Below are 13,768 nucleotides of genomic sequence, written 5' to 3'. Positions count from 1 at the left end.
TTATACGATTTTACTCGTTACAACTGTTTGAATGGCATTACATGGTCTCCCTCGCGATTGTGCATTTCGAAAGCTATATTTGAATTATTTTACATGCTTTAGGATATTTTAGACTCGTTTATGGTCTTATATCCTTTAAGGTTACATACATTATTGATGGTCTAGACTCGAGGATGTTAATAGACTTGGATGTTAATAAACTTGGTAGTAATTGGGATGATATATATATATATATATATATGTATGTATGGAGGTATGTATGTATGTATGTATGAGTATGTGTTACCTTATAGCCTACGGTTGTGTGATGATATTTAGTTCCTCGTGACTAAGAATGATGTGAGTAGGCTTATTGATGTGTGTATGCATGGTGATCACGGCCGGGTCAAATATATTACTCGGGTTTTCAAATCCCGTGGTGGAGATGCCCGTGTGGCGTGATCATCATTTTGGCGGGTCAAATATATTACTCGGGTTTTAAAATCCCGTGGTGAAGAGGCCCGTTGTATGTTGAGCTGTGATCGGGTCAAATATATTACTCGGGTTGTACCCGTGGTGGAGAGGCCCGTATCACGTGCTTGGATGTGTAAGCTGTGACCGAGTCAAATATATTACTCGGGTTTGACTTGTGGTGGAGAGGCTCGTGTCATATGCTTAGGTCTTACCGCGTCCGGGTCAAATATATTACTCGAGTCTTGACTCGTGGTGGAGAGGCCCGTGTACGTGTGTTCGACGATGAATGTATTACTTGGTGAATTATATTATTTATTTTATTATTATCCTCTCTATTGTTTATAACTATGACTTTGAAATAAAGTATGAATTATTGTTTATGAAAACTTGAACTGACTCAGCTCAAGCTGACTTTGTGTGTATGTTCGATTGACTTTAAGGTTAAGAAGTGGATGCTACCGCTTGGACGTGCTGGATGCTACTCGGGAGGTTGAAGGCATTTCTGGTCGAGGAATTCAAATAAAACAAATATTTTATTTACATTTGATTTTGAACACCTGTACCCGTATTTTGGGATTTTTAAATACATACACTTTTTCCGCTGTTATTTATTCTGAACTTGTTTTAAATAAAAACGAATAGTTTGGTTTTAAATTTTTGTGAAATTATGAATGTGACTACCAACTGTAGGAATTCCCAGGATTCGGAGTCTTACCTTCGTAATTTAAAAGGTGGTAGCTAACATATTTTCATTCTTCCAAACTTTAAGTTTCTAGTATTTATAAATACATACTTTTATATAGTATCCAAGTCTTTCATATATTTTTAAGATTGTTTAACCAACTAACTGTGTTTAAAAACATACTAAGTTTTACCACAATTGTACTCTTAACAAGCATATAAATTCACAAGGGAGTTCACGAAAATATGTTCATAAAGTGTATTACTTCTCATGTTCATAAAAAGTGTATTAAGCCATTATATACATATGCTTAGCTCTACTACTTGCGTGATTAAAGCCATGAATGTTTGTTTCATATTATACAAATATGTGTGAGTATTTCAGTTTAAAAAAAACCATAAGCAAATATGATAAAAAGAAAGACATACCAAAGTGGTGGTGGTTTTTGGACTTGAGAGAGAGAGTGCCGAGAGTGTGAGTGTATGTTTGTTGATTTTGTTTTTTGTTGAAGGATTGTGTTTTTAGTCTTGCAACAAGGCTTTTATTGTACACAAATTCAAGAGTATGGAGTTTGCATTAAAAAAATCTTAGAATAGTTTGATGGTGGGGTGTTTTCATGGAAATCATGTGATAATTTGCTAACTGTGAAAGAATTGATGGATGGTTTGGTGGATTGACATGATATGGCATGGATTTTATAATGATATTGTTGATTTTCAACAACCCTTTGACTTTGTCAAGATTTTGAAATCTTTAATATTCAGTTTGATAATAGAATGAAGATAAAATCATGATGGTGATATTTTAAATAAATTTTGGGTAGGTGACTTTCTTGACCGTGAGATTGAGAAGGGTGTTTAGGAAATGTTTATTAATGATATTAAATGTTAATTACAACCTACTTATTATTTTATTAATGGCTAATTATAATCACTTAATTTAGATGACGCTTTAATATGTTTAGTTATTCAAGTATTGAAGAAAATGAGTTTATGTTTATATATATTTGTTACTTATAAGTTATTATTTTTGAGACATACATTTATTTGAATACAAAAAATATAACATTTTAAACAGAATATTATTTAATCTAGTAAACGATTATATAGTTATAATTTTATGTATTATGGTCTCATGTCGTATTATAATTTTTATTACGAACATTTTTGTGTGTCGGCCGGACTTACGTGTGACCCACTAATTTCTAAAAATTACCAACACATATGATGAAGACACATGGCTTTGCTAGACGTGTGCTGATTAACTTATTACAATTTTATTATATCACAATTAACGTAATTAAATTGTGTTTTAAGACTTGTACTAATATGACCAATTTAACGGGGTGTCACACACACACATATGTATATAAGCAAAGTCTTTATTAATACAAGACAACTTGGCTTTTATAATTTTAAATTAACCTAATTCTAGTTAATTATTAGGTGCACCTCTTTAATGCTAGACACATTATAATACTAGTAATGATTATGTTCTTCTTGTACTTCTAGTCAAACGGTTCTGCCTTCTGAGTGGCTTAATATAAACGGGCGTGATGGTGGTGTTATTATTCCTTTATGTATTTAGTGAGTTGCATACAGTCATTAAAGACGGGATGGATCTACATGGGAGGTGAGGGGTGCATGGAACTCTTGAGTTTCGAAATATCAGTGTAACGTAACATATAAAATATGGAGTACACAAGTGCACCCCCTAAGCATACTGAAAAAGTGATGGAGTGTAGGGGTGTTCATCGAATCGAATAACGAATTTTCAAATTAAATCGAATCGAATAATCCGAATAATTGTTTTTTTTGCCGGTATTCGTATTCGATTAAAAGTTGAACTATTCGATTCGTATTCGTATTATATGCCCAATTCGAAATTCGATTCAAATTCGTATTTGAAATCCGAATTCGAATAAATTCGATTTTCGTTCGAATAAATACAATCTAACTCAAGTTTATCTATGCCAAAAATTTAAAAACCATAATCATAATTGCAAAAGAAACATATAAATTTAAAGTAGCAACAATATCACATGATAATAAATTCAAAACTAAACTACAAATAGTATAAATTCAAAATATTCAAAACGAGAAGTAAATAACACCCATATTAGTATAGGCTAGGAAACAGTAATATGACATATTGGGTTTAATAATTTGTAATGGATATTTATTATTTATGGATTTGACACAAATAAAAAAAAATATTATATATATACATATATGTATATATAATTTGAATTCGAATTTCGAATTGAATCGAATTAATAAATCATAAATTCGTATTCGATTAATATACTCGAATACGAATCGAATTCGAATTTTTTAAAACCGAATTCGATCTTAATAATCGAATTCGAATGGAATCGAATTTCGAATGTTTCGAATGCGTATATTCCATCTGTGAGATTTGGACAGGGCAAAAGGATATAAGTCGTGGTTTGGTTATAGGCTCAGGGTTCGTCATATTAATTCGTAGATTTAGCTAGTCTACGAAGGATCATCGTATTTGTTTCAACAGATTATCGTATACTTATTTGTGAATTGATTCAATGTTTTATGAATAACGTGATTTCATATTAAGTCTTAAAACCTGTGAACTCACCAACCATTTTGTTCACTTTTTAAAATGTATGTTTTTCAGGGAATTAACAAACACTTAAGGGATCAGGAAGACGGGACCTCACGACATAATTAGGATACCTTTTGGAGGGGTTTCGCTTGTATACCCCTATTGATATTTGGGGTCATATACGAGAAATCCCAATTTTATCTTAACTAATTTATTTAAAAACATGTTATGGTTTATAAACGCTTTTTAAAACTATTGGTATCCTAATGCTACTATGTTGGCGATAATCATATGCTTACGGTATACATGACGTCACGCACCCGCATTTCCGTTTTGGTAGGGTGTGACACACACACACACACACACATATATATATGGGAGATTTCAAATGAGAGCCTCTTTGAGTTTTAAAAACTCGAAAGAACTCAACGTAGCAAATTTTTTTTTCGAATTTTTTTACACATGCGTAATATATGTAGGTTACATATACGTAAAAAAATTACATAATTTTTTACGCACTGAGTCGACTTTTTACACATGTGTAACGGACATAAAAGTTAGTGTAATCACTTACATTCTCTCTCCTACTTTGACTTTTTGGTCAGATTTATTCTCAACCACATATTCCAATCCATTTAATTAAATGTGTGGCCCTTTAAAACTCAACATGGTTCTCAAAATATCCCCCAATATACACACACACACACATATACACACACACTAGATTTTATCCCCCATATTACGGGGTTCATTTTACATTATTCGTTTTAATATTTATATATGTATATTTGAATTTTAATTTTGTTAATTGTAAGAAAGTTAATAATTAATATACTTGAGATTTGATGATGAAATGGTTTCACAAATAAATGAGATGCTATAATCCGGTTTAAAAACTATATAGGTTTGGTGATACGCATTACCCGTTTATTTTTTTATTATAAAATTGTTTCTTCATTATAAATAATATCTTTTTTTAAATAAAATAAGATATTAATTTTGTGTATATCTCTATTTTATAAGATTTTCATATCAAATATTTGATAAGATTAATTTTTAAAACAATGGGATGTTATAACCCGTTTAAAAGCTATATGGGTTTTGTGATACCTATATCCGTGAATTCGGGTCAAATGCATGAAAAGCCTTAATTTACAAATAAAGCAATCTGATGGCTTGAGAGAATGGTTGTTTTACATATTTCGTTTTTTAATATTTATTTTTTGGATTTTAATTTTCTTTATTGTAAGAAAATTAATAATATACTTAGGGTTTGGTGATTAAAAGGGTTTCATAAATAAATGATATGTTATAACCCGTTTAAAGCTATCTTGATTTGGTAACCCATGACCTGTTTATTTTTTTTACTATAAAATTGTTTATTAATTTTAAATAATATCATTTTCTTTTTAAATTGAATATTAAATTTTAGTATATCCCTATTTTATAAGATTTTCATATCAAATAATTGGTAAGATTAATTTTTAATTTAATGAGATGTTATAACCCGTTTAAAATGTATATGGTTTTGGTAAGACCCATACCCATGAATTTGGGTTAAATCAATGAGAGACCTTCATTTAAAAATCAAGCAATCTGGTATATTCCATAAAAGAGGGGAGCGACCACATCACGACACGTAGGATTTTAGGGGTTTCGTTTATATATATATATATATATATATATATATATATATATATATAATAGGGTAAGGATCCTAAGATAACCATTGGCAAATTGAGAACTTTAAGAACCATTTTGAACCACTAAAAAAACTTCTAAAAAATATTTAAAAATTATAAAACATAAAAAAAAAACAAAAATTTTTAAAAAGTAAAAAACCAAAATTATAAAACAAAATTCTTATATTTTATATATTTTTGTGTTTTTTTATGATTTTTTTATTTTTGGGTTTTTTTATGGTCCAAAATGATTCTTACAGTTCTCAATTTCCAAAAAGTTCTCACATGATCCTGATATATATATATATATATATATATATATATATATATATATATATATATATATATATAGGGTAAGGTTAAAATGAAAACCCACTTGAGTTGTGAAAACTCTAGAAAACCACATGTTTTTAATTAAAATTTAAATCTTGTGGTCCACAATTAAAGTTAATAAAAAATATAAACATAAATATAACTTTTTTTCTCTCCTAAAAACATATATAAAAATTAGTAAAAAAATGTTAAAAAATAGCAAAACATTTTTTTTTTAGTTTTCAATGTTTTGTATTAAATATTACAACATATATTACGTGTGTAACAAAAAAAAACGATGTTATATAGGGTTTTCACAACTCAAGTGGGTTTTCATTGGGTTTTCATTTTATACTTCCCCCTATACATACATACATATATAATATGTATGTATGTATAGGGTAAGGTTAAAATAAAAACCCACTTGAGTTGTGAAAACTCTAGAAACACATTCCCAACCACATGTTCTTAATTAAAGTTTGAATAATGTGGTTCACAATTAAAGTTAATAAAAAATATAAACATAAATATAATATTTTCTCTCTCCTGAAAACATATAAAAAATTTAGTAAAAAAATGTTAAAAAATAGCAAAACAATTTTTTTTATGTTTCGATGTTTTGTATTAAATGTTACAACATATATTACGTGTGAAAAAAAATGATGTTACATAGAGTTTTCATGGGTTTTCACAACTCAAATGGGTTTTCATTCCATACTTTATCTCCCTTTCTCTCTATATATATAAAAGCTAATTTAATCATTTTCACCCAAATCATCTATCATAGAATGGCATTTATGAGATTTGATATAAAAGGGGAAACGAACATAAATATGTTAACTTAAGTTGAAAAAAAATAACTGAAATACATTATAATAAGTATCAGTAACAAATAACAAGTCCACCCAGCAAACCAAATCCCTTGAGCGGAATCTATTTGCATCCACCACAACGTTCAGGTATGTGTTGACCTATCATCTTCTTCTTCCTCAAGAATCAAAGGCTAATGTAGTCGGAGGTTTAGAATCTTTATGCATTGCAGTATGTTTTTTAGGTCTTACAATTCCCTATTAAACCTCAAGATTTGTTCACGACAACAATTGGGGTAAGCAAAGATGATTTATTTATTTGTTGGCAATGCACACCACGTGTTTGATAAAATGCCCCTTGTTATCATGTCAAACCATCACTCATTTTCTTAACAACCCACTTTGCTAAAATCCATTGCATTTCTGAATGATATCTGGAAAATGTTATATCACCTGTCCCTAGGGGTCTAAACGAGCCAAGCCACTGTCGAGCTTAAACGAACTCGAGCCTGAACTCACGCCTAAAAAATAAGCTTATTTAGTAAACGAGCTCGAGCTTCACTAATCAGCTTGAGCCGAAGCCTATTTTTTATTTAATATATATTTATTTAATAGTGATTATTACACATAAAATTATGTAATATATATATATATTCTTACACTATATATGTATATGTATATAGGTTGGTTTCAGAGAAAACTACTACCAACCAATATATATATTTTTTAATTTCTTTTATTGATAAGGTAACAAACATAAAAAGTTAAAAAATAATATATATATATATATATATACTTCATGAAGTTACATATATGTAACTCAAACGAGGTGCATGGATGTAGCGGGCAAGTTATATATATGTAACATTTTGAGCTACATATTTTTTTTTATATATTTTTATTAGTGTTACATTTCAAACTTATCTTAAAAAACGAAAAAAAAAAAAACGATTTTTTTAAAATTTATTGTTTATTAGTAGTTTTCTTGGTTTTCTCATAAATATAGAAAACGAGCCGAGCTTGAGCTTGAAATGTTACTCACAAGCCAATTTCGAGCTTTAGAAATAGAGCTCAAGATGAGCTAACCTCAAGCTCTCTGTAAGTTGAATGAAATAGAGCTTTAGACGTGTGGGATATCAGCGTACGGGTATTTTCTTGATGCAGGCGCCTTTGGAATACTCAGAAACGAAATATGGGTGAGGAAGGTAAGGCTAAAACCCGTGTTCTATTTTGTGGGCCCCACTTTCCTGCTTCACATAACTACACCAAAGAGTATCTAAAGAAGTATCCATTGATCCAGGTATTTTGATTGATGAAATAATAATAATAATAATAATAATAATAATAATAATAATAATAATAATAATAATAATAATAATAATAATAATAATAATAATAATAATAAATGGCAAACAAGACTTCATTTTGCTGTTTCTCTGATGATCGGTTAACCTCTATTTTTTTTTTAATTTATAGGTTGATGATCTTCCATTTGATAGTATACCGAATCTTATAGGGAACTATGATATCTGTGTGGTAAAAAGCATGAAGCTTAATTCAGATCTTATTGCGGGCGCTACTAGAATGAAGGTCATTATGCAGTATGGTGTTGGGTTAGAAGGTCATTTCACTTTTCTTAATCTCGATGTAATCGAATACTTGTACGACTTCAAATATTGTTATATTTAATTTAATGAAGGTATTGATATAACTGCTGCTACAAACCATGGAATAAAAGTTGCTAGAATTCCTGGTAAAGATACCGGAAACGCTGCTTCATGTGCTGAAATGGCCATCTATTTCATGTTAGGTCTTCTGCGCAAGCAAGTAGGTTTTCATACTAGTTTAATAATCATAACACGTCAAACTTCCATTCCTATATCTGTTAATCCAATTGCAAGTAGAGTAGACCAATAACGTGTTGTATTATTTTTATTGTTGTTGCTGCTGCTGCTGCTGCTGCTGCACACAAAATCAATTTGAAATCAATATGATGCACATTTCATCATCTAATCAGTTTGCTTGACCTTATTTTGTTACTTTTGACTACAGTGGTAAACTTGTAATGCATTAAAATTAAGTATTTGTTTATATATTTTTATATGTAGATGTTGAATTAGGATATGCTATATCCTTACTTGTGGCCCACAATCTCCCTACCTTATGTCTTTTCCTATTTATTTATATCCACTTAATATTTGGCTGTGCAGAATGAGATGCAAATTTCTGTAAGGCTAAAGAAACTTGGAGACCCGATTGGCGATACTTTGTTTGGGAAAACAGTAAGCTCAGTCAATGTTTAGGCGACTCTTTTCTTTCTATTTTTAGAATAACACGACATATTATTTTGCGTTCTTTCTGATAAAAAATATTTTGGCGTAAACTAGAATATATATTTTACTGTGGATAATCTGAGTCTGCAGGTTTTCATTCTGGGATATGGGAATATTGGCATTGAACTGGCAAAACGTCTTCGTCCATTTGGAGTCAAGATTCTTGCAACAAAACGAAACTGGACTTCAAATAAGTTGACCTCTACAGGTGTCGCACAACATATGATATTTAAAATTTCCTTAAACTTTGAAGTATCTCTGCTCTAATCATCTATCCAATGCTTGTTACCATTGTTTTGTTTTTCAAGAACCAACCGCTCAAAATGGTATGCTCGAGGATCCTGTTGATGAGAAAGGTTGTCATGAAGATATATTTGAGTTTGCAAAGAAATCTGACATTGTTGTCTGCTGCTTGACAATGAACAGTGAAACAGTCAGACACATTCTTCCCTTAACTTTTCCTGTTTATTGTTTTTCTCAATTGGGTTTGACTTTTAGTGAGTTATGAGTTTTCATTAATGTACAGGCTGGTATTGTTAACAAAGATTTCATATCTTCAATGAAAAAGGTTAGTTTCCATAAAACCCAACATATTTCTAATTTTCTTCGTAAAAGTCTCTTTAACACTATTTTCCACATAAAAAAAAAATCAACATACTTTCTATTTCTTTTTTTAATCATAAAAGTCCCTTAACATGTTAAATTTAAAAAAGAAAAATATTTCTTACAAAAACAACTAAGAATTATATAATTTTTATTTAATGTATTAAATTTAAATATATATATAATATTTGTTATTATATATAAAATTATAATAAAAGTAACTAAATAAGATATATTATGACACTTATATCGTCGTCATCATCATCATCATCGTACTCAGTATATCCCACCAATAGCAAAGCTATGGTAGGGTCTGAGGAGGGTAAGGTGTAGACAGCCTTACCTCTACCTCATTGGAATACAGAGGCTGCTTCCTCACCCTGGCTCGATAGTAGTTTTGCATCAAGCCTTGGACATAAGACACATAACACTCAACCATCGGCACACCGGTCGACTGGTGCATGTACCCTTGTCTTTTGGCTATCAATGCCACCAAATGATACCTGATTAACCTTCCACCACTTTTAACGTTATTTTCACGAGATTAGTAAAATAACGTCAAAGTTAGTGCAACTTCACTTTTGCCCACCCGAGGGTTCACACATATATACATTATATGCGCGCACCGCAAGCAGGGCCCATTTAAAATGTATATAAAACTATAATTAATATATATATATATATATATATATATAAAAGCGATGTAAAATGTATATAAGTTAATTAATAAAATAATAAAAGAGCCGAGCCCATGCCGAGTGATAGAACCCAGAAAACGGAAGCTCTATTTTATTTAGAAGCGTAAAGATAGTTGGCCCGATTCGAGATGGGTTAGTCTCCGGTTAGCCTATTCGAGATCGCAATTCTCCAAATACAAGGTTAATAAACCCTAATATTTTTAATATATAAATATTCATAATATATAAACTAAAACAAGAATATATAAATAGACCTAACTGGGATAATAATTGCAACATTTATTCCCCTAAACTTTTGCTCTTCATCTTCCCACTTAATTAACTAACTTGACCCACCCATATTGAAGCCGGGTATGTATCAATACATCCGGCCCGAGAATAAGACTTGTCCTCAAGTCGGATGCGGTTATCTTGATCTGTTCCATTTGTGTGATGTTCCTCAAATGGCTCCATGGTGAGATGATGAAAAGCTGCTGAATTTTGACTCTTTTTCTTAAGACCCTGCTCTATTCCCAGAAACGTTGTCATCGTTCTTGGGACTTCATCCGGCCACAAATTATATAGGTGGTAGATCCAATCATCATCAAGATCGGATTGGCGTAAGATGAAACAGCCGCCACAGCTAGGAGTGCTTTGATCTAAAAGGACCTTGATAGGCCTCTGCATTATCAGCCTTGGATTTTGATCATCATCTGCAAATTGGATTTGATCCCGTTTATCCTGGCATGAAAATTCATGCTTGTTCCCTTTCTCTTGATTTTCTCCTAAGCTCTCTTTGGTAAATTCTTCTCCATTTATTTCTAGAGAAAATCTTCACGAATTGTTTCTTCGACTCCTGGTATGGAATTATCACAGGTTTTCTTCTCTTTAACCAGAAGTGCTAGTGGAAGGTCATCCTCCGCCACCATGTCCTTTTCATCATCATCTGCATCTTTACAGTTACAATCATCTCCCAGCACCTCATCACCCTTTAGACTAATCCCATCAACTTCCATATCCAGATTGAATCTGATATGGCCCCCCTTGTGAATGCAATCATGGTTACTACTAGTCGGAACTTCTAACTTTATTGGAATAGCTTCATATTTGTGGCACCTGGATGGTGTTCCGTACATCCGACCCTTGATTGCTTCAACATCGTCCTTCAAGGTTCCAAAAATAACATCTAATCTTGCTGCAATTTCTGCTAATTGGACAGCAATCAGATCTTGTTTTGAACCTCCCATTTTGATTTGACTATTCCGGCTATGAACCATCTTCGCTTTGTTTCCCGGCAGCGGAACCAATTGATAGAACCCAGAAAAGGAAGCTCTATTTTATTTGGAAGCGTAAAGATGGCCCGATTCGAGATGGGTTAGTCTGCGGTTAGCCGATTCGAGATGGCAATTCTCCAAATACAAGATTAATAAACCCAAATATTTTTAATATATAAATATTCATAATATATAAACTAAAACAAGAATATATAAATAGACCTAACTGGGATAATAATTGCAACATTTATTCCCCTAAACTTTTGCTCTTCATCTTCCCACTTAATTAACTACCTTGACCCACCCATATTGGATCCGGGTATGTATCACTGAGCTTAAGCTTGAAAAAACGACTCACGAGCCGTGCTAAAGTTCTCGTAAGTCAAAACAAGACGAGATCGGGCTGGTCTTGGCTCGTTTCTACCCCTTAATTATAGGTTAAAAAGAAATCACAATTTTGATCAAATTTAAAATGTGTATGCACTTGTAAAAAATTGTTAACGCACTTTAATGAGAAAAAAGCGAAAGTATGGGCTTTTATGTGCAAAAGTTGTTGTTAAGGAATTTATATGAGGAAATAGCAAAAGCATGTTGGTTTTTATAGTATTTTCTCTTTCTATAACGACGTACTTGTTGATAATGTTAAGTGTCAGTAAGTATAAGTTGAGCCCCTAATGGATGAAATGGGTTTATGCAGGGTGCGCTGCTGGTGAATATAGCGCGTGGTGGTTTGTTGGATTATAAAGCAGTTTATGACGGGCTTGAATCGGGTCATTTGGGTGGTTTAGGAATTGATGTCGCATGGACCGAGCCTTTTGATCCAGACGATCCGATCTTGAAGTTTTCAAACGTGCTTCTTACACCCCATGTTGCAGGAGTTACAGAAGCGTCATACCGATCCATGGCCAAGGTCTGATAATAATTATGAATATTAGTTATGAACTTATGATCAACTTTTTTTTCAAATGTTTTTATACATGGTGGTTGGTGACTTTGTTATATTGAATAGGTAGTTGGAGACGTTGCGATTCAACTTCAGTTGGGAAAACCGTTGACTGGGATAGAATATGTCAACTGATGGCGTTACCCGCTTCATGGTATAGCAAGCAAACATTGTGGCTACTTGCAAGGGCGGAGGGTGGCACCGGTTGGACCGTCGGCTGGGGCACGTAATTTTTAGGGCCAAAATTTTTTGTATCTATATTTTTTATATATACATTTAAAAATATATAACTTATAAAATATGAATTGCTCTTAACATCTTATAATTATTGGGCCCGAAATTATTTTTTATCCATAATCTATTTAATTGAGTTTAAATTGGTGGGCCCAAACTAAAACTAAAAACTAAAACAAATTAAATAAAAACCCGATGCAAAATAAAATAAATAGCGGTCGATTGAAATTTCTCTTTAGTTCCTTCTTTGCGAGTGCTGAACAACGACCAACCCAGCCGACCACCACTATTGGTTCGTTGTTAACCACCAGGCTTCTCCACGGTTGACCAAGCTAGCTAACAAGGACCAAGCTATGTCTTTTTTCCAGTGTTACGACTTAGGAGAGTTTCACGAATCATTGGTTAATCGTTAATTATTATGGTATTTGATTTTAATAATATATTTTTCTATGTTTATTGGTATAACATTAAGCCCCGCTTAAAAAAATTAGCTTATATATTTCGTTTCTCGTTAAGGCTATGGGCCTTTTTTTTTCCGGCTCGGCCTAGATATTTAAATTCTCGGAGACGGCCCTGGGTACTTGTCAAAGAATATGTATGCTAGGGGTTCCTATGATTTTCTCTTTATTTTATTTTTTAGAAAACACAATAATACGTACACGTACGCTATATGCATAATTAATATTAAATCCATATGTGCACAAATGATAGATACTCAAAGCTAATAAGCTAAAAACCACTATTGTAATAACTGGCTGGTGTTAATTTTAACTACCTTCTTTGCATGTTTATCCCATGTGCATTTGCTATGATAACTAGTTAGTAACTATGAGTGTACCGGCGTTTTCGTATTTAACATAAACACACTACTACATATGTACATTCTCCAAAACAAACACCATTTAACTGCAATATTGAAAGTACAGTGTATTTATCGGCGAGCGCAAGTAAACACCAGTGAATACGCTATTCTAAACTATAATGTATATTTGGTTTTGTTAAAAGCTATAATGTATCTATTCTACTTATCATTTAAATCTTCAAAGAAAACATGTTCTTTCTGAACCTTTGAATCTGCTGTAGGTGCTTCTTGTTTTACTAAGGTTCTGCAAAGAAGGCTCAAATAACCCAAATTCCAATTTTTTTAGATCTAAATGTTTGTCTTTTGTTGCTAGCATCATATGTG

General features: G+C 31.8%; 1 protein-coding gene across 1 annotated transcript; it reads left to right on the top strand.

Annotated features, from left to right (window-relative positions):
- Window positions 1-7,654: 7,654 nt before the first annotated feature.
- LOC143628088 (uncharacterized) lies at window positions 7,655-12,530 on the top strand. The gene is made up of 9 exons (XM_077097758.1): window positions 7,655-7,818; window positions 7,995-8,139; window positions 8,218-8,345; window positions 8,729-8,800; window positions 8,942-9,059; window positions 9,160-9,284; window positions 9,378-9,419; window positions 12,103-12,315; window positions 12,415-12,530. Exons 1-9 carry the CDS (start codon window positions 7,711-7,713, stop codon window positions 12,481-12,483), a joined length of 1,020 nt encoding a protein of 339 aa, XP_076953873.1. The 5' UTR covers window positions 7,655-7,710; the 3' UTR covers window positions 12,484-12,530.
- Window positions 12,531-13,768: the final 1,238 nt, after the last annotated feature.

Source organism: Bidens hawaiensis, unplaced genomic scaffold (genome assembly GCF_021521415.1).
Source record: "Bidens hawaiensis isolate Kalapana, Puna unplaced genomic scaffold, B.hawaiensis_p1.1 tig00004795_1, whole genome shotgun sequence".
NCBI classification, from domain to species: domain Eukaryota; kingdom Viridiplantae; phylum Streptophyta; class Magnoliopsida; order Asterales; family Asteraceae; genus Bidens; species Bidens hawaiensis.
This window is presented reverse-complemented; position numbering and strand designations above follow the sequence as displayed.